The sequence below is a fragment of the Bombus affinis genome, chromosome 1, assembly GCF_024516045.1.
Source record: "Bombus affinis isolate iyBomAffi1 chromosome 1, iyBomAffi1.2, whole genome shotgun sequence".
In the NCBI taxonomy this organism is placed as follows: Eukaryota; Metazoa; Arthropoda; class Insecta; order Hymenoptera; family Apidae; genus Bombus; species Bombus affinis.
The window spans coordinates 12776365-12795061 of NC_066344.1; the positions used below are offsets into that span (position 1 = coordinate 12776365).

The window sequence follows — 18697 nt, forward strand, 5'->3', positions numbered from 1 at the left end:
CTTGAATGATACCGAGTGTTTCGAAGTTTCGAATAACCAAGTTATGCTCGTTTTCAAACACATTATCGAAAACATCGATATATCGATATGTTGTGAACGAACCAAGTATAGTAAAAACGTATGTAAATACGTATAGGCAGGTGTAAGATATGGGTATGTTACAGTTTGATCAGCTGGTGATCAGAAAATTTTAAAGCGTATTTGATCTGAAATTGGTATTGTTATTTAATTGTTTTAACAATAATTTTTGCGTTAGTGTTACCAAACAATTACATTTACATTCTTCCTGCAGTATGTAATTTGTAAAAATGACTGGTTTAGTCGCCTTGTGTATGACTTGTTTCATTCTCTATTGTAGTTTTACTTGGTAAGATACATAATGATTATATATATTATACTATAATTTTTATAACATTTTGGTACATTTTATTGACTAGTAATGTTACTTTATTTATCTATCAGGGTGATACCAAGGTTCTTGGCATGGTTAGTAAAGAGACGATACAAAATTTATCTACGTGTTGGTCACATTTCATTACCATATTTTATATTACGGGACGTAAATATTTCGAAAAATGGCTTTACATTGGTAAGTTTCTCTAGAAAAAGATAGAAAAATTTACATTGTCATTTGTGTTCTCATTTTCCAAAGCTTTAAAGAGTCGATCTATTAAATTTTAACAAAATCAAATTATATATATATATATATATATGGTGCTTAATTTCTTATAATTTTAGCAAGTGGAAGAGATCAGTATAAGAAGCAGTCTTTTTAGCAGTGATGTCGCAAAACTTTTAGCTGTCATTATGAAGGATGTCAGAATCAATAAAGATGTTCCAATAAAACCTGTACAGATAATAAGAAAACCAAGGAAGCCAATGGATTTTCAAAATAAAAAAATTCCACCGATAATTATAACTTTTGTACAAGTATGTATATCACACTAAATCTATATACTAATGAATATGATAACTTATTTCTGTCAAATTATCGTATTATGCTAATGAAATGGTTTCAACTAAGATTACTCGCTAACTTGACAACTGTTTTGAAATGTTTTAGTTTATGGCTGTTCATATAGAAAATTTAAGTCTTCTGGTTTTGGGTAATGGTTGGCTAGCTAATGGAAGTGCAGAGAGTCTGACTTTAGATGGTAGTGTTGTTCATGGAGCTCGTACTCTTCTTGCATCTGCTGCTATCATAGGTGGTGCCATGAAATTGTTACGTCATGCATCAGACGCTTGTCTTTCACAGATATCCTTCGCTGGAACTGCCGAAGCGACTCTGAAAGCGCAAGGGGAACTTTCGGTAGAGGTATGAAGAGACTGTCTATAGGATTTGTATATGTCACACAAGCTTATTTGTTCTAACACGCAAATTGCAAAGGCTAGGAAGTAATGAGATACTATGTTGTGATTTAACGATGTAGCTCAATGCTTTGAACGATAGCTATTTGTGTTTAGCACACTTAATGGATGATCCTGAACAACTGTCCTTTGCAATGGGATTAGATTGGAATCAAGCAGGATATAATTTATAGAAATTGTACATCGGAATAACGCAGACAGAGGGTTCTGGAGGAGCAGGTCTCATTACATTCTTCAAAGACAGAAGTTCGTTAACTAATGCTGCATCTTCGTATTCAGATGCACGTGTCGATCCTTCTACTAATCTCTTAGCTCGGTTAGCACCAGTTATACCAAAGGTGAATTCATTACTATCTACCACCGATCTATCCAAATTCAAAGACAAAAGCGTATATTATTAAAGATTTAAAAAAGATAAACATAATTAAATATATTTTCAGGATTTTATCCTGAAAGTGGGTAATTCTTCCATAATTACGGGTAGAGAAGATGGCGTAGTACTTGGTTTGGAAGGTACAATGAAGGGTTTGCAAATTAGCACGAAATTCCAACCATCTGACATGCTATTAAATTTCACCTTAAATTTGGATGGATTATCAATTCGTAGTAAACTCCCTGTTTTGACATTACGATCGTTAATAGTAAATTCAAAGGTACTACGGGACTTGGGTCTACAGATTGTTACTGTTTCACATTGTATTGTAACAGATTTATATTACAATGTAATATGATTATTACTTATACACATAGATGGAGCAAGACGTTTTACAAATTGCTACACAGATCAGTAATCTTTCTATTATTTATGATCATAAAGATTGGGAGTCGATATTGTGTAATACCGATAATGAAGTTTCAAGACCTGTCGATAGTATAACGTTAAAAAATAAATTACCATGGTTAGACATTAGAGTAAATACTGAACTTTATGATTCGTCGTTATGCATCAAATTATTGGATGTTCACGAAGCTTCGTGTGGTGTAGCACATATGAAATTTTCGCTAAATACACTTACAGGTATGTGTAATGTGGCTTGTAATTGATACGTTTTACTTATTCCTCTATATTAAGATACTTAATATATACTAAACTTAATAGTAATTATAGTAAATTACTAGTAATTATTTGATGATCGTTTAATTTCGTAGATATAATAGATAGTTGGAACACAGAGTTAGTAGTGGAATCTTTGTATTGTACCTTAAATGGTTCCAATACCATTATTTCGGAAACATCTCATCGATGGGGAACGCCTTTGTCTATCGGAGTATTATTAGCTACGACCCGTACCAATGCCATAGGGATTGCCGTTGATGCTCTTGTAACTGAATGGAGTTTGGAACTAGCTAGATTTCTTAAAGAGGCATACAAGTAAGATATGTGTGAAAAATAAAAAATAAATACTCTAATTGATTTACTAAAAACTGGCTATTTGACAGATGTTGCCAAATGTACAATAGAAGAGCCGAAACAATGAAAAATACGAAAAAGTCGGATAGCGTTGTTCAATTAAATCTCAAAATTACAAATTGTAATTTGTTCTTTATCGCAGAAAACAATCGTATGTATATACATATACATATATATAAAATACTACATATATATTGATCTATTCTATTTAAGAATTTTAATCAGGATGTTCAAGACCAATGTCTCGATTGATTGTTTAGTCTCTGTCATGATGCGTTTGGATACTGCAAATTTAGAGCACAATACAAAACGATTAGTGGTCGTAACAGAGGGTGTTAGCGCGATCACATTGAATAAAAACGAACCAATTGTCTGTCAGCACGCACAAGCATTGGCACATCCATTTTTAGCTATAAGGAAGTGCAAAAGTGCAGTTACATCTGAAGCGATAAATATTAGTTTAGATGGTACCAGTCTAGCGTGGAGTCCAAATTTACATCTTCGCCTCTTACAACTTTGGTTGGAGTCTGCAGATTTTAGATCAATTATAAGTGGAGACTCATCGACATATACTACTCAAGGTTAATCTATACCTTATCCATTTGTTCGTTTTATTTTTTTACCCTTCATTTCTTTTATTGTATTTTTCTTTTTTATATCTTTCTACTACTACAATTTATTTAATCTTCTTTCTACAGATGAAGACACTGATAAACAGCAAAAACGATTAATAGATATATTGGCTACTGGTGGAATCAGTTTATCTATAGATATTTCTCCGAAACACTTTTTAGAGCTTTCATCGGACCAGTTACGTTGGACGCAAGGAGAATGGAGACTTAATTATATGCGTGTAACTTTAGATATGGCTGATATAATTATGATCGAAGGTTTCGAATTAATCAGAGTATTCAGCAGCGAAGAAGTGCGACTAGAACGACAAAGTAACGAAGGTTTTGTTTTGGATTGGAACGAAACTTGGATGCTCAACATCGAATCAATAAAAGCTTGCTTTCCTTACGAACATCAATTTACTGACGCGATTCAGAATGAATTATTCAGTATAAAAAAATGGTTAAAAGAAATTCATTCATCGTCGTCGTCGTCGTCGTCATCGTCATCGTCGTCATCGTCGTCATCGTCGTCATCTTTCTCTTCTTCATCGTCATCGTCATCGAGTCAGGGAAAAGAAAAGCGTTTACCGTGCGATTTAATTATAAAAGTACGTTTATATAATAGACGTAGATTTACATGGAAGTAGTTGTTCTTTATAGTAAATATAACCAAAGTATTTCACATGTTATAGATTAAAGAATGGATATTCGAAGTAAGCGATGATCCGTTTGAAGTACGTTTACGAGATAATTACGAATTATTGGAGGACGAATATAAAGAGAGCTTGAAAAGGCAAGCAATGCTTGATACTAAAGTGCAAGAACTCTGTCGAGCGCATTTGTTACTTCCTCAAGGTAAAGTTGAGGAACTGTACGCTAGTTTAAATAAAAAAAATGCGGAGATATATGTACAACGGTGGAAACAAATGCAGCGCGCCGGTCCAGCTAGAACGCGTCTGTTTGCTTGGTCTATGTCGGATATCGAGATATTGGCTTTAGTCGACCCATCGATCGACGGTATGGAAAATGCAACGAGGGCTCTTCGAGAAATGGACGCGGAAACTCCCTGGCCAGAAGATGGTCTTGAATTCAGTACCTTATGGGTAAGAGGAATCAGTTTAAAGTGCGCCGAATGGAAATTACAATTGCGGGATTTCCCGCAACCGTTACTGTTGGTTGAAAGTTTAAGCGTTTGGGGTAGACTAGCTGGCGCAGAAGCTTTGGCACCGCCACGAGCCAGGCGAACTGTGAGAATTGAAATCGGTGCTCCTTGGGAGGATATTGTCGTGGAAAGAGGCATGACATCTTTGAAGTATTATCACGATCTGAACTGGGATATCGACAAGTTCAGATATGCGTTTGGGCCTTGTTGGGAACCAGTTATAGCGCAATGTAATCTCAGTTTCGAGAAAATCATCCATCCGTCACGAGATCCGAGCCCTCCATTACCATTTTGGGACAAAATGCGATTGGCTCTCCACGGAAGATTAACACTTTGCGTGAAGCAGTTAACAGTTTTGCTACATGGTTCATTGGATCCGTACAATACCACGGAGGAGATGGAACTTACATGGACAGGATTGGAACTCGATTGGACGCAGGGAAGAATTATCGTAAAAGGAGATTTGGATGTTTATGTCCGTACGGCCAGCAAATACGATGATTGCAGATTACTTCATTTACCAAATGTACGTTTGAGCATAAAATTAGCGTGGGTTTGCTTAGGTGATCCTAGAGACCATCATGCTGCGATACCTTGTGCTCCGGATAGATTACCGGAATATTCGAGTAATCAAGAGCACGACTCGTTCAGAGCGTTTCGATCTCAAAATTTGAATGTCAGCCTTTCTTTGGAGACGAAGCCAACTGGATCTCCAGCGTTAGCAAGTGCACCAACCGCCTTACTCTACGGCAGCACCCTTAGGTGGTTCGAAAATCTAAAACTCATTCTCTCCGGCGCAACAAGACCAACGAGGAAAGGGCCGCTTTTCAAGAATATCAGACCTAGGAAGAAACAGTTGAGCAGGCATTACAGGAAAGTTCGGTTGACACTGGCTTTCCATCAATTCCATGTTAGTTATTGGATGTCATTCGCTATGCAACGCGGTTTCGAAGTAACTGGTGGAAGAGTGGTATGTAGTTGCGAACACAATTTGTCTTTGCATCCGATCGATGACGGTCTAATACATCGACCGAGAGCTGAATGGTCGGTCGTGTATATGAATTGCGAACTTAGTGATGCGGAAATTTGGTTGAAAAGCGCGCTTCACGAAGATAAGGAGAGCGCATCGCTCCGACAACCGGTTGAAAAGTGTTACTGTTTGAGCGTAGCTCGAGTCAGTTACGGCAGAGAGGCAATGGTAACCGGAGTCACCGGAGGGGATACTCCCACGCATAGACTTGTCGTACACGATTTGAAAGGGGCTTGGACAAAGACGAATAGAGATGTAGCGTTTGCACTTTTTGATTCTTTCATAAAAACTCAGCAGCTGAAGAAAAATCTGTCTACCGCAGCCCTAAAAGGCTTTCACAGAGAAAGTTCATCGACACCGCACAAAAATCGAACAAGATCAGTCGAGGTGCAAAACGTGGCGACACAAGTAAATGCGTCATCCGCCACGAAACCACAACAGGGTGAAGCTGTCGGTATGTTGCAGAGATTAATAGCCGAAGCTGCAAACAAACCGGTTGCATTCAGTGACGATTTATCGGTACAAACGAGAGGTCAACAATTACGTGGACTAGCAGCTTGTCATCAAGATGATGTCCTTCACAAAAATTGGCTAAGTATGTGTGTGCATTTTACGATTATCTAATTTTGTTCAACATCAGTGTATAGCTGGAAAAGAAGAAAAAGAAAAGAAAAAATTGTATTGCTTTGTATTTTGCAGTCGCCTTAGTGAATAGTCAGGTATTATTGAAAGGTATTGAAACGCGAGGCTACGTGATCTTGTCCGCGGCTAAAGCGGAAATATTGCAAAGAGTTCATCAACCCGTGTGGAAAGAGAGAACTTTAGTATCAAAGACAACCTGGGTCGGATCGTTAGAATGTATGCAGTATTATGCGACTGTCAGTGCCAACATTGACGAAAATATCGACGATAATATAATGTGGTTGACATTAGACAATATACAAGTAAGTTGAAAATAGTTAGAAGGTAAATTGTACAAGTAAAATTGTTTAAAATTGATGTTAACTAAAGTTTTTTGACCTATTAAATTAGGAGAAAGATTCAACTGTGATAGCTGGTTTACCAGATGTGCCAGCGCTGGTTGGTTCAGGACAGAGCGTCGGTGGTGTGGTAAGTCAAACGGTTGGCGGTGGCGGTGGCCCTCAACACCAATTACAACGTATCGTTTCGAGATGTAAATGCGAATTCTTCTACGTTGGTTATGGACAAGCTTTAGACGTTGGCTCTATTGATCAAGTTCCACCACCGCCAAGAGAAGAAGTTAGCCCATGGGAAAGGAAAGATCTTTCAGCAGCTGACGCGTTTACATTGATGCATCACGATTTGGATGTTTGCACGAATTCGTTGCAGTACGCTATGATTTTAGATATCGTTAACAATTTGCTTCTTTACGTAGAACCGAGGAGAAAAGAAGCGTCTGAACGTTTGCAGAGAATGCGATTTCAATTGCAGTTACACTCGGTTGAAGATCAAAAACGACCGATTCAACAACTGCAAAATACTGTGCGTGGTTTAGTGGCAAAATTAAGGAGATTGGAGCGTGAGACGTATTTGGTGCAAAAAGCTCTTGCGGAGGAATCTAGCCCTGAGTTATTAGCAGAAATGGAACGGTTAGAAGCTAGAGTTTTCGAATGTAAGGAACAACTCGGAGCAAAAGCGGAAGAACTCGATGTAATGTTAAGCTGTTATAAGGAAACTACCGCCCCAACCACAGCTTCTACCACGTTGAAAGATAAACCGGCAGCAGTTGCTAGAGTAGCAGAAATTTGCTTCAAACACGCTCAGTGGAGATTAACGGATGCAGATGGTCAATTAGGAATCGCCGATCTTATATTAACCAATTTCTTGTACACCAAAACTAGCAAAACCGACGATTCGGTTGAACATCTCCTTGAATTAGGATATGTTAGAATGACAAATTTATTGCCGAATCAAATCTACACGGAGGTATTGACACCCACTGAACTGCAAAGTAATATGCCTGTTGATAGGCAACGAGCTCTTCGCGTTTTCTGTAGAGAAAAAGCACCGGTTGCTGGAATATCCGTCAAAGAACATTTCGAAATCAATGTAGTTCCACTAACGATAGGTAGGTAACTTGCATATTGTCGTATATCCTCCTTCTCCTCTTCCTACACCATTCTGCTTTTTTTTCTATCCTAACATTTTCATTTGTCTTCCAATGCTAATTAAGATCAATCGTTTTACTGTTAGGATTAACGAAAAAGTTTTTCAATACGATGCTCAAATTCTGTTTTCCTGAGAGAGATCCGGAAGGAATAGAGGAGCCACCTGCACCGCAACGAGATTCCTCCTTTTATGTGCCAATCGAAAGAAGGGATGACGTGGAAAAAATGAAAGAACGAGCAGATAAAAATAAACTATTTATATATATCAAAATACCTGAAGTACCCGTTCGTGTCTCTTATAAGGTATTTACAATCAATTTTCACGAAACCATCATATTTCTGTCTCATATTGCTCTCAAACAAATTACGAGTTACCAAACTAATATTAATAAATCACTTGTTTTTCCACGCGCACACGCATACACACGCAATCCACCAATAGGGAAATAAAGAGAAAAATTTGGAAGATGTTCGGGATTTTGCTCTGGTAATACCTACGTTAGAATATCATAATGTTACTTGGACATGGCTCGACCTTCTTTTGGCTATGAAAAGCGATTCTAGACGTGTAATATTAAGTCAAGCTATTAAGCAGAAATTACAAATAAAGCCAAGAGGTCCACAGGAAGAATCCGCTCCGCAAGAAGAAGATAAAGCCCGACTTTTATTAGGTGCCAGACATCTACCGGGTGATGTGAGGAAGAAAAGTGTTTTCAAATTTAAGTAACATTTTAGATTTGTAACTCGATGAATTTTTCATTTATACAAATATACATAGGATTGCAATATTTATTCTAATGGAATATTTAATAAGAAAGTTGTTAGTGCATTGACAAGTATTTTTATTAAAGCCAAGCAATATTTGTACGGTTTTTTAACCACTTACACAACTCTATATGGTTTATTATTTGTTCAATTATTAACTGATATTGAACATTTTCATATACGTTCATTACTCAAATTCGAGTAATGGTAACGGCATTCTGTTTTACTTACAATTCCTTGTACAATTTTGATAAAATTATTCTTAAGTAGTTAAAGTACCGTGAATGCACCGGGATTAAAACGTTAGTCTTCGTAAATAGTTGCTTTTCTTTAATTGATGTTGTTTTTACTGATCCGAAATTATTGTTTCAATTATACATTTTAATTATTTTGATTTGTTTGAAATTTCACAATGAAGCGTCGGTATGTGAATGAATTTTATATGTAATTTAACTTAAATTGAGAATGATGTACGATTGTATTGTACGGTCACTTTCTATTGTTTGCGATGGCAAAAATTTGTAATGTTCTATTAATGATCGAAAGTATTTTGTTACATTTTGATTGTAAATATTTCGTTGTTATAAAAATAAATGGTACAATACATTCCAATGATACTTAATACTCGTATTATCGATGGAAGAAATATAGCCAGGTCTTAAATTAAAACATCGAGTAATATCGTTGATCGATCGATCGCAGGAATATTCAAGGTTGCACGTATGTAGAATTCCATCTTTCTCAATAAGAACTGAATCGTAGCAAAATTATAATGTGTAAATAATACACATATGATAATCGATTTTGCAACCTCGTTATATTTCTTTCGCCGGCTGCACATCACCTTATTTCCGATTAAATATTTACAATCTGTATATAATACATCGTTAAAAACTAATTAAGGGAGCTTCTACAGTTTTTCTCGTGTGCCTCCATTCATTCAAGTCTGCCAAAATCCTTCTACCATACATATTATGCAATTCGCGAAATGTTATCCTCGTTCTTGGAACATTTTCTGTTCTACCTGGAGCAGATCTAACGCTCTGTGAGCGATGATGCAACTCAGATCTATTGAAAGGATTATGTCGTTGTCTTGGAGGAGCTTTTGGAGACTGAGCAGGAGCCATCACCATTGTTGTTTCTTCTTCTGCTGCATCCAATTGTCTTTGTAATTCTGCTACCATTAATTTCATGTAATCATAGCTTGCACATGCTAAAGCTTTCATCCACTGCTCCATAGATTCCTATAAATTCCTCACAGTATAGATTCATCCTCTACTGACCATTATTATAGAGACAATAATTTCTATTATAAAAATCAAATTTATCAAGAAATACTTTTACCTGAGATTCTGCTGCAAGAGCATAATTTCTATTATTTGGACCATGAAATACGATCTGAAAACCAAATTGTTCTTCGTCTTCTGCTAATTCAATAGTACAACCTTCAAGAACTATCATGCCCACAGGTTCCTTGTCACCGCGTCGGTCGAAATAAAATAATATATTTCCTTTGAGAACGAACCATCTTCTTTGATAACCACGATTCAATTCACCACGTTTGTTTAACCAACCTTCACGATCTACTGGTGTTGCCGAAGTTGCAAAAGCTACCATATTTTTCTCGTTTATTTTCATTGCATTTGAAACTTTTAACCGAATTAAAAGAAAACTCTTAACTTCACGTAATGTTTTTCTTATCTAATCCGTCTTAATATTTATCAGTACGAAAGCAATTTGTTTCCAACTTTTATATTGAACTGAAATAACCTTATAACCTTTAAAACGTATTTAGTTGCACTCGCAACAATACATGATACAGTGGGAATCTGTAATATTTATGACACTAATCGGATGCTCTGTATTAAAACGACACCTTTTTCCACTCTATTAAAATTTGTTTTTTTACACAAAAAACAATTCATTTACAAGAAGGAAATATTTGACATAGAACAGAATTGCGATGTTCGCAATCAATTACACTAACCTTCCTTGACAGATTCCTGTGGCTACAAGTAAAAGTTATACATACATACATGTTATTTTATCGTGTTAAAGGATAAGTTGCGGTTACGCATATACTTTGTTACTCATTATAAACGTTAAATACACGTCCATCTACATTATTATTTGTTAAACGTTGACACACGTTTATTTAACAATACAAGATGGGAAAGGGATTTAATAATTACATGTGCAAAAAATTTTTCCATCCAGCATCTCGAGACAACTTGAAACGAGTACGGTTCAACTACTGATATTTTTTTAACCTATTTATGGTTCATACTATGATTAAATTTACGATCCTTTTTTAAGGTATGGATGGCTGAACAACAAGCAGAGGCTTATAAGAAAAAGCAGGAAGAATTACGTGTTCAATATGAAAAGGAACAGGATCTTCACAATAACAAGTGACCAAAATTATATTCATTCAGCAAATTTCTTTGATATATTTTTATCTATAACTTTTTGTTTATTTTATTATGTGTTTTATAGAGCTTTGTTGAGTAAAGAAAGCAAGGATAAGCTTAGCGTAAATTTTATGTATGAACCGCCACCTGGAGCAAAAAAAGAAAGAGAGAAAGAAGATAACGAGCCAGAGTATAAATTTGAGTGGCAACGCAAGTACAATGCACCAAGAGAAAGTTATTGTAAAGGAGATAGTGAAATAAGAGATCAACCATTTGGTATTCAAGTACGAAATGTTCGTTGTATCAAGTGTCATAAATGGGGACACATAAATACAGGTTTGTATAATAAATATGATATTGAAATATATATACATATACATATATTTATCCATATTAAATAATATCCATATAAAACATATTTTGATTACAGATAAAGAGTGTCCTCTGTACAGTCAAGCAATGAGTGTAGTAATGGCAAATAATTCACCAAGTACATCTGCTCCAGATGCTTTAGCATTAGTGCAACAAATGAGAGAAGATGGATTAGCACTCAAAAAGTGAGCACAGATTTGGAAAGATCTCTTCTTTTTTCCATTGTTTTTACTGTTAAATAAATAGTTCCCTATTTTAAAACAAAATATTGAATTTTATTTGTAGATCTGCTCTTAGTGCTCAACAACATTTACGAGTCCCTGAGCATGAACATCTTATGGTATCAGATGATGAAGAGCAATCTGAAATTACATTCTTGAAAACCTTGTCTAAAAAAGAAAAAAAGAAGTTATTATTGTACGTATTTCTTGCATCTGTATTTTGACAAGTACTTGTGTTTATTTCAAAATAATGTTAATTTGATATCATACATGTTTAAATTAATAATGTTTATGATTGTAGGAAATTACAACAACTTGAAAAAAAAACCAAGAAAGCGGAAAAGAAGAAATTGAAAGAGAAACGAAATAAACGCAAAAGAAGTAATAGCGAATCAGAAACTGACAGTAGTAGCAGCAGCAATGATAGCAGTAGCGATAGTAATACTAGTACTTCGAATTCTAGCATTATAAGTAGTAATAGTAGCTCCGTGAATACCACTGATAAAACTTTAAATGATTATACGTCAAAAAAGCTTAAGAAGAAACAAAAGAAAAAGGAAAAAGCAGATTATATTTCAAATGGTGACTCCATGAATCGTCATCGGAAAAAAGAGAAAGATAGAACAGGCAATCATAAGAGAAGAAGTGAATTTAAGCATGAAAGGAAACCCAAATACAAGAAATATTATGGAAAAGATGTGAAAGAAAGTAAAAATAAAGATTGTTATATCTACAGGAAAAGAAAGTTCATAGAGTTTAACGAAGACAAAATCAGTGAAAATCAAAACAAAAAGAGAACTAAACGATCTTAAAATTAATTGTGTTTTTCCATATCAAAAATACACGCGTGGTATAAACGCGCACGTTGTATTTGGTATTCACATAAGTTGTGTGGAGTACGAGAAGTACGATATATGCATAGTGAGTCACATGTTCTATGTCATTCCAGAAGGTATTAATTGCATTCCTTTTCATATACTTTACGATCAAAAGTATAACTCTCAGTGTGAAAGTTGAGAATTTACGTTATACATATACATAAAAATATTTCGTATACCGCGACTTATCTTTCAAAACTATAAATGTTTCAACAAATACGCTCAATAGTTCATTTCAGGTGTAATAGTTTAATCTGACTCACCTTGTATATTCATATAGATGGAATAAAAAGCACAATGTATGTAACTATTTAATAAATTTCAAGTGAACAATAGAAATAATAGTTTCATAAATATATATTTCAGATGGAACAAGATTGTTTAAATAAATTTTTTACACAAATGTTATTTTAGACTTGTTATTATTTCATCCGTAGATGGCTATAATTGTTATTTTATTATGAATATGTAACATTAATATCATTAAGTATTAATAGGACTTTTGTTTTCAAGAGAATGTAACTGCTTAATAAATACATAAACAGGATTTCTATTGTAATATTATATACACGAGAATGATTTAGTTTTAAAATATAGCCTATGTCAATTTAAGGTAGTACTATATAATAGATAAATGTTTATACGAAATTAAGTGTCAAGCTTTTTGATATGTTCTAATTACAGATACCAAAACAGCGAAATAGTCATTAAATTAAATTGAACGATACTATTGGATATTTAGGCATATATATTTGAAAATGCTTTGCTCACTTCTTATCGTTATAAGTTTGTCATGAAAAGATATATGTAGAAGTAAATTCATTAACGCATTATATTTTAAAGAAAAAAATGAGAAAGCATTTTCATACCTTCATATATTTATCTTACAAGATGTTAATTTCTCACTCTCAACATTTTACTTTTATAACATAATTAACTATTAACAAGAATTTTACATACTTATTACTACACACGCATGCGCAGATGAGCGCGTATAAGTCTTTCTATGGAAAATTTAATACTATCCAGCCAGTAGCTGTGAACACTTGGGCAGTTAAAATTTTTGCATAATTGTCATTTTCACAACGATTATATGTAAAAAGTAGAATCGGATTGGTTACTGAATAAAAACAATGATTTATTGTTGTCTATCGACGGATGTATTCAAAGTTATGTATGTACATATAATTAGCGAAAGACGTATAAAGACTAGCCATAAATTTATTCTTGAGTGAAATATACATATGAATAAATAATTAAATAATTCATCAAATATAAGTTAGAAGAAACAACAAAACATTTTTTTCAAATTTTAATCAAAGGTCGTATAAAATATCTTGATTAATTCTATTTCCACTAATCATTATTGTAAAATATATTTTGAAAGTTTGAATCCTAAAATGGGATATCATATACGACCATGAGATATTCTAATTTTTTCCTCTTACAAAACGACGATTACAACTATTCGACACTTGCGACGATTACAACTATTCGACAGAGGAAAAAATATATATTTATAATCCTTCTCCGATTCTACTTTAACAAAGATCAATACAATTTTTATTTTTATACTGTTATTCTTCTTTTGCCTTTCTTTATTTTATTCGCATGCTCTCCTCTTTCTCTGGTCCTAAGAAATTAATTTTATTCTAATGGCAGAACAAGACTTTCAAGTTTAGCTGTATCCAATATTCTAGTCTTAATCAACATGATCTATATAAATTTAATACGATGTTTATCGTCTAAGAAATTTGTGAATTACTTCGGAATGTATATTTATGTAAATAACTTTTTTGAACTTACAATTAGTTTATTGAACAACAAAGCAATGAAAAAGTTGCACAATTTATATATTTGCACGAGCAATGCATTCCAAAGAGGCGGTAAATTTATTTCATTCTTTTTATGGCAGACCTCTAAATATATGCAAGCTAAACAAATTTATTTTTATATACTAACTTAATTTTTATATACTAACGATAAACTCGTATTTGTCGATGAATGGAACGTTTTAAAAACTTGAATTAGTCGTTGCAACAGTAAGATATGTCATAAAAAATATCTTTCAGATTTTTCAATGATATAGCATTTTGTTTAAACAGAATGTACTTATTATCAGGAAACTGGACATATTTACATAAGGAAAACGCATATAATATTCCTTCTTTGCACTGAAAATAATGATCAGTCACATTAGAGAGCGATTGCAGGCCTACATACGATTTGTACGTGAATTGCACTGCCCTATAAGCGTAACTTCTTCGACATTTAGACTTGTTTATCTTTAAATATATATGTATATATATATATGTAAACAAATTGCATTAAATTCGATAATTAAACATAATAGTTCAAGTGTCAGAATAAAAGACAAACAATGTAGGATATAATTTTTACAAAGATTTTGCTGAATCTAAAATGGAAGATCCAACGTTTTCTTCGATTATTTATATGTATCTCGTTATAAATGATTCCACTGTTAATTCAATATCTTCTACATCACTAAAATTTATTATGCAATGCTTAGAAATTAAAAAGCGGACCTATATCCGCCATTTCGGTATCTTCCATATTATTTGAACCTACAACGTGATGCCTAGAAATTAAAAAGTAACTTTTCAAGCATAGAAGTGCATATCTCAAACGAGTAATACATAATTACCGTTGAATTTACATATAAGATATTTTTGTTTTTCAAGATGGTGAATGAAATATCAAGTTTGAAAATACCTATGTTGTTGAAAATGAGACGCTGTATGGAGATGGGCATCGGGTGATCTTGATGACAAACTGTGAAGATTTCCACTAAATTCTGTATTTAATAGACCTTTACGTGGGCTTCTAGCGTTCACAACTCTTGGTTGGGCACACATCTCCTCCAAGACACTGGGTGCTACATATGTAAAGCCCTATAACCATATCATTGAATGTGCATAACTTTATAATTTTTTAATGATTACTTTGAATATATTTACAATATATCTCGAAACTTACTTGAAAGATCATATTAGCGGATTCACTTAAAGTACTTTCTACCGGTGAATCAACTGGTACAGTTGCCGTGAATTGTTCATCGAATTGTGATGTATCATCGGCACTTTTCTGCAAACATTTAAATACACATTTACTCGCATTTATTATTGCAACGCGTTTTATTTCAATCAAGAATACTCACTAATGAAGGCTTGAAAGGGGGTTCTAATTTACGTGAAATCACATCTTGCCACTTAATATGTTTGAAGAAGTTATGATTCATAATCTGCTCAGCATCATCAGGCCCAGATCCTAATCTCTGTGACACTTGTCTCTACAATTGATCAAATGCTTAACTTTTACTACACATAATACAAACAATTAAGTAAATAACCAAATTAGCATTATTTTGTAAAGAGGAGTTAAAGACATACCTTCAATAACTTTCGTATTAAGTCTTTTGCATCGGGTGTTAGGTATAATGGTAGACATAACTTTCCGCGTAAAATCTTTTCAATTGTTTTTCTTCTGTCATCTCCTGTAAATGGTGGCTGTAGGGATTAAAATGTATGTAGTTGCGTAATTTGATTCAATTTTCATATTTTTTTACGATATTTTGTTATTTATTATTTAAGCCACGTACCATTCCGGTAAGCATGTCAAACATTAAAGCACCTAAACTCCACCAATCAACTGCTTTTCCATGTCCGCTTCTCGTTAGAATTTCTGGTGCCCTAATCATGTTAATGATAATAATAATTGTAATACATACATTTTGAATTAAATCATTATAGCTTATAATTTATTATAATTACTTTTCTAGATGGCAGACATTTGTAGGAAGAAAAATATTCGGCCGGCCAATTTACTATTGGACTGGAATTCGAACTCGGATTTTCCGCTGTAGGACTGGTACTTACCCAATTGAACTACCCAGGTCATCGCGGAATATTTTCTCCCAAATGCTTAAGTTCCGAGCTATAGGCAGCAGCCGTTTGAGATTTAAAAATTTGGTAGAGAATATTCAGATGGCTTGAATAGCTTAATTGAATAAATACCCGCCTGACAAGCGAAAGATCAGCGTTTTCAAATCCCTGTCCAGAAATCCGATCAGCCAAATAGTTTTCTCCCTACATTTCAATATTGACAATGGGATTCAGGATTAATGCAACGAAAATTTTTTACTTACATATACTCTATGGTTCCGCAAAATGTATGCGTTACTGTACCTTCTTCTATATGTTCTTTACAAAGACCGAAATCTGTTAATTTAACATGACCTTCGCCGTCTAATAAAATATTTTCCGGTTTTAAATCTCTGTGAAAATAATTAATCCAGTTAGATATATATGTATATAATGATTTTTTAATAATATTAATGATTAAGGATATTGTACCTGTAAATAATACCCTGATTATGGAGATGTTGCAATGCGAGTATAATCTCAGACAAATAAAAACTATAAGTACAAAAGACATGTTATAAGTACAAAAAGCATACTAACACATATAATGTGAAGATATTAATAAGTATATAAATTTTAGATACAAGTAGAATAAAATACATGTATATTATTATCATCTACAATTACTTGAGAAACTAACTAATTTACCAAGCTGTATCTTCTAAGAAAATGCCTTCTCTATCTAAGTATGTGAAGAGTTCTCCTCCACAAAGATATTCCAAAATTAGATATAATTTACCACCAGTTTGAAATGCGTACATTAAATTAACGATAAATGGATGCTGGAAAAAGAATGAAGTGAATAAATATCATATTAAAATTTGCAATGAAATCTACTTACTTTTACTGCTTCCAAAATATTTCTTTCTGCCTTTGTATGAGCTGTGTCCTTTTGATTTCGTATGATAGATGCTTTCCGTAGTACCTATATAAATAAAGAACTATAAAGCTTTTTACACGCATGTACAAATACAAAAATATTTACCTTCATAGCAAAAATACTGCCTTTATCTTTTCCAGTCACTTTTTTAACTTGAAAAACTTTTCCATATCCACCTTCTCCAAGAATTTTACATAGTTCAAAATCTTGTGGACCAGTTTTTTCTTGGCCTGCATTAACATTCTGTTCCGATAACTGTACTCTTTCTAAATTATCAGATCTATAAAAGATTCAATTTTTTTTTTATTTTCTAAGAAAAGCAAGAAAAACGTTTGTATTGAAATTAAACACATAATTCAGCACTTTTATTACTGTTTAGAAGGTACGATTTAACGATAAATTCGATATCATACATTTTCAAACATTTGATTACTTACTCTAATATCGTATTTACATTTGTAGTATGATTGTATTCATCCTAGAAAAAAAAAGACATATCAGATTTAATACGATATATCAGATTAATCAGCGATCTAAAATCTATGAAATTTGACAAGAAACGAACTTCTCTATTTTCGACGATATCATCGTCCGACTCGTCTTGACTTATGGAGTCCCCGTCATGTAACTCTATGTCAAATACTCCAGCCATTCTTCTCACAGAGTAATCATTTAAAAGATTTTCTCGTCCAAAACTTTAATTGATCGTAATGCGTCCGAATAACGTAGATATTTACGTATCTGCGTACACGCGATTGTAGATTTTATTTCCCTTTATTTGCGTGTTCCACACTGATTTTTTGACGGGTAAATTAAACTATTTATATATAATCGTGAACTATCAGATATATCTACAATTAAATGGGCCCATGAATATTCCTTATTTTTTTCTTTTCTATCTTATGACACAATAATCAGGAAGAAATATGGAAAATTTTAAAAAAGAAACACGAGACGATTCAAGTATATACTCTGGACACAAACTATGGTCCAACGTGAATGCCAACTGCATTCTAGCACATAGGCATATGTATATGTTTATGGTGAAGCATGAAATATAGAAATTTTAAAAAAGTTTTGTTCTACTTTTGAAGATAAAAGTAAACTTAAAACTACCCTAAAACTTTTCATTAATTTGAATTTACATAGTTTTGCGCTTTTAATAATGGATTCTATAATAATAATAATTTTTACTTCTATGAATTGGTCCTTAGCTCAATTTGAAATATCCGTTTAGAAAGAAAATATTAAATTGAAATAAAGAATTGTTATTTAATTCAACATGAACTTATATTAGAAACAATTTCTTTCGTTTCTTTTAATTTTATTACATTTTTATTCTGACGATATGCATATTTTTAAATGAATAAAAAGTGAAAAGTTTTATCGATGCGATATCTATAATAAGTAGCTAAGGTAAGTGTAAACACACACCGACTCGATCATGGCACTAAGCTGAATTTGAATGGCAACAATGGAAGAATCTGGTCTTGATGCAAATACAATTCGTGCCTG

General features: G+C 33.4%; 4 protein-coding genes across 4 annotated transcripts; 2 read left to right on the plus strand and 2 right to left on the minus strand.

Annotated features, from left to right (window-relative positions):
• Nucleotides 1-219: 219 nt before the first annotated feature.
• On the plus strand, nt 220-9101 carry LOC126921095 (protein KIAA0100). The gene is made up of 16 exons (XM_050732338.1): nt 220-367; nt 463-589; nt 739-930; nt 1064-1315; nt 1542-1706; nt 1809-2021; nt 2119-2386; nt 2518-2740; nt 2809-2930; nt 3040-3360; nt 3478-4001; nt 4086-6180; nt 6285-6529; nt 6618-7674; nt 7800-8017; nt 8157-9101. The coding sequence occupies exons 1-16, from the start codon at nt 309-311 to the stop codon at nt 8439-8441; spliced, it is 6366 nt and encodes a 2121-aa protein (XP_050588295.1). The 5' UTR covers nt 220-308; the 3' UTR covers nt 8442-9101.
• On the minus strand, nt 7957-10463 carry LOC126921468 (sesquipedalian-1-like). Its single transcript, XM_050733129.1, has 2 exons — nt 9824-10463; nt 7957-9723 (listed from the first exon to the last, which is right to left on the minus strand). The coding sequence occupies exons 1-2, from the start codon at nt 10115-10117 to the stop codon at nt 9367-9369; spliced, it is 651 nt and encodes a 216-aa protein (XP_050589086.1). The 5' UTR covers nt 10118-10463; the 3' UTR covers nt 7957-9366.
• Nucleotides 10464-10486: 23 nt separating this feature from the next.
• Nucleotides 10487-12769, plus strand: LOC126921402 (corepressor interacting with RBPJ 1). Its single transcript, XM_050732968.1, has 6 exons — nt 10487-10719; nt 10796-10890; nt 10976-11226; nt 11321-11447; nt 11548-11679; nt 11785-12769. Exons 1-6 carry the CDS (start codon nt 10648-10650, stop codon nt 12293-12295), a joined length of 1188 nt encoding a protein of 395 aa, XP_050588925.1. The 5' UTR covers nt 10487-10647; the 3' UTR covers nt 12296-12769.
• Nucleotides 12767-18210, minus strand: LOC126921367 (ribosomal protein S6 kinase beta-1-like). Its single transcript, XM_050732899.1, has 13 exons — nt 17748-18210; nt 17620-17660; nt 17288-17462; nt 17144-17227; nt 16951-17084; nt 16735-16797; nt 16527-16655; nt 15981-16071; nt 15772-15888; nt 15540-15671; nt 15359-15466; nt 15095-15273; nt 12767-14960 (listed from the first exon to the last, which is right to left on the minus strand). Exons 1-13 carry the CDS (start codon nt 17832-17834, stop codon nt 14888-14890), a joined length of 1413 nt encoding a protein of 470 aa, XP_050588856.1. The 5' UTR covers nt 17835-18210; the 3' UTR covers nt 12767-14887.
• Nucleotides 18211-18697: the final 487 nt, after the last annotated feature.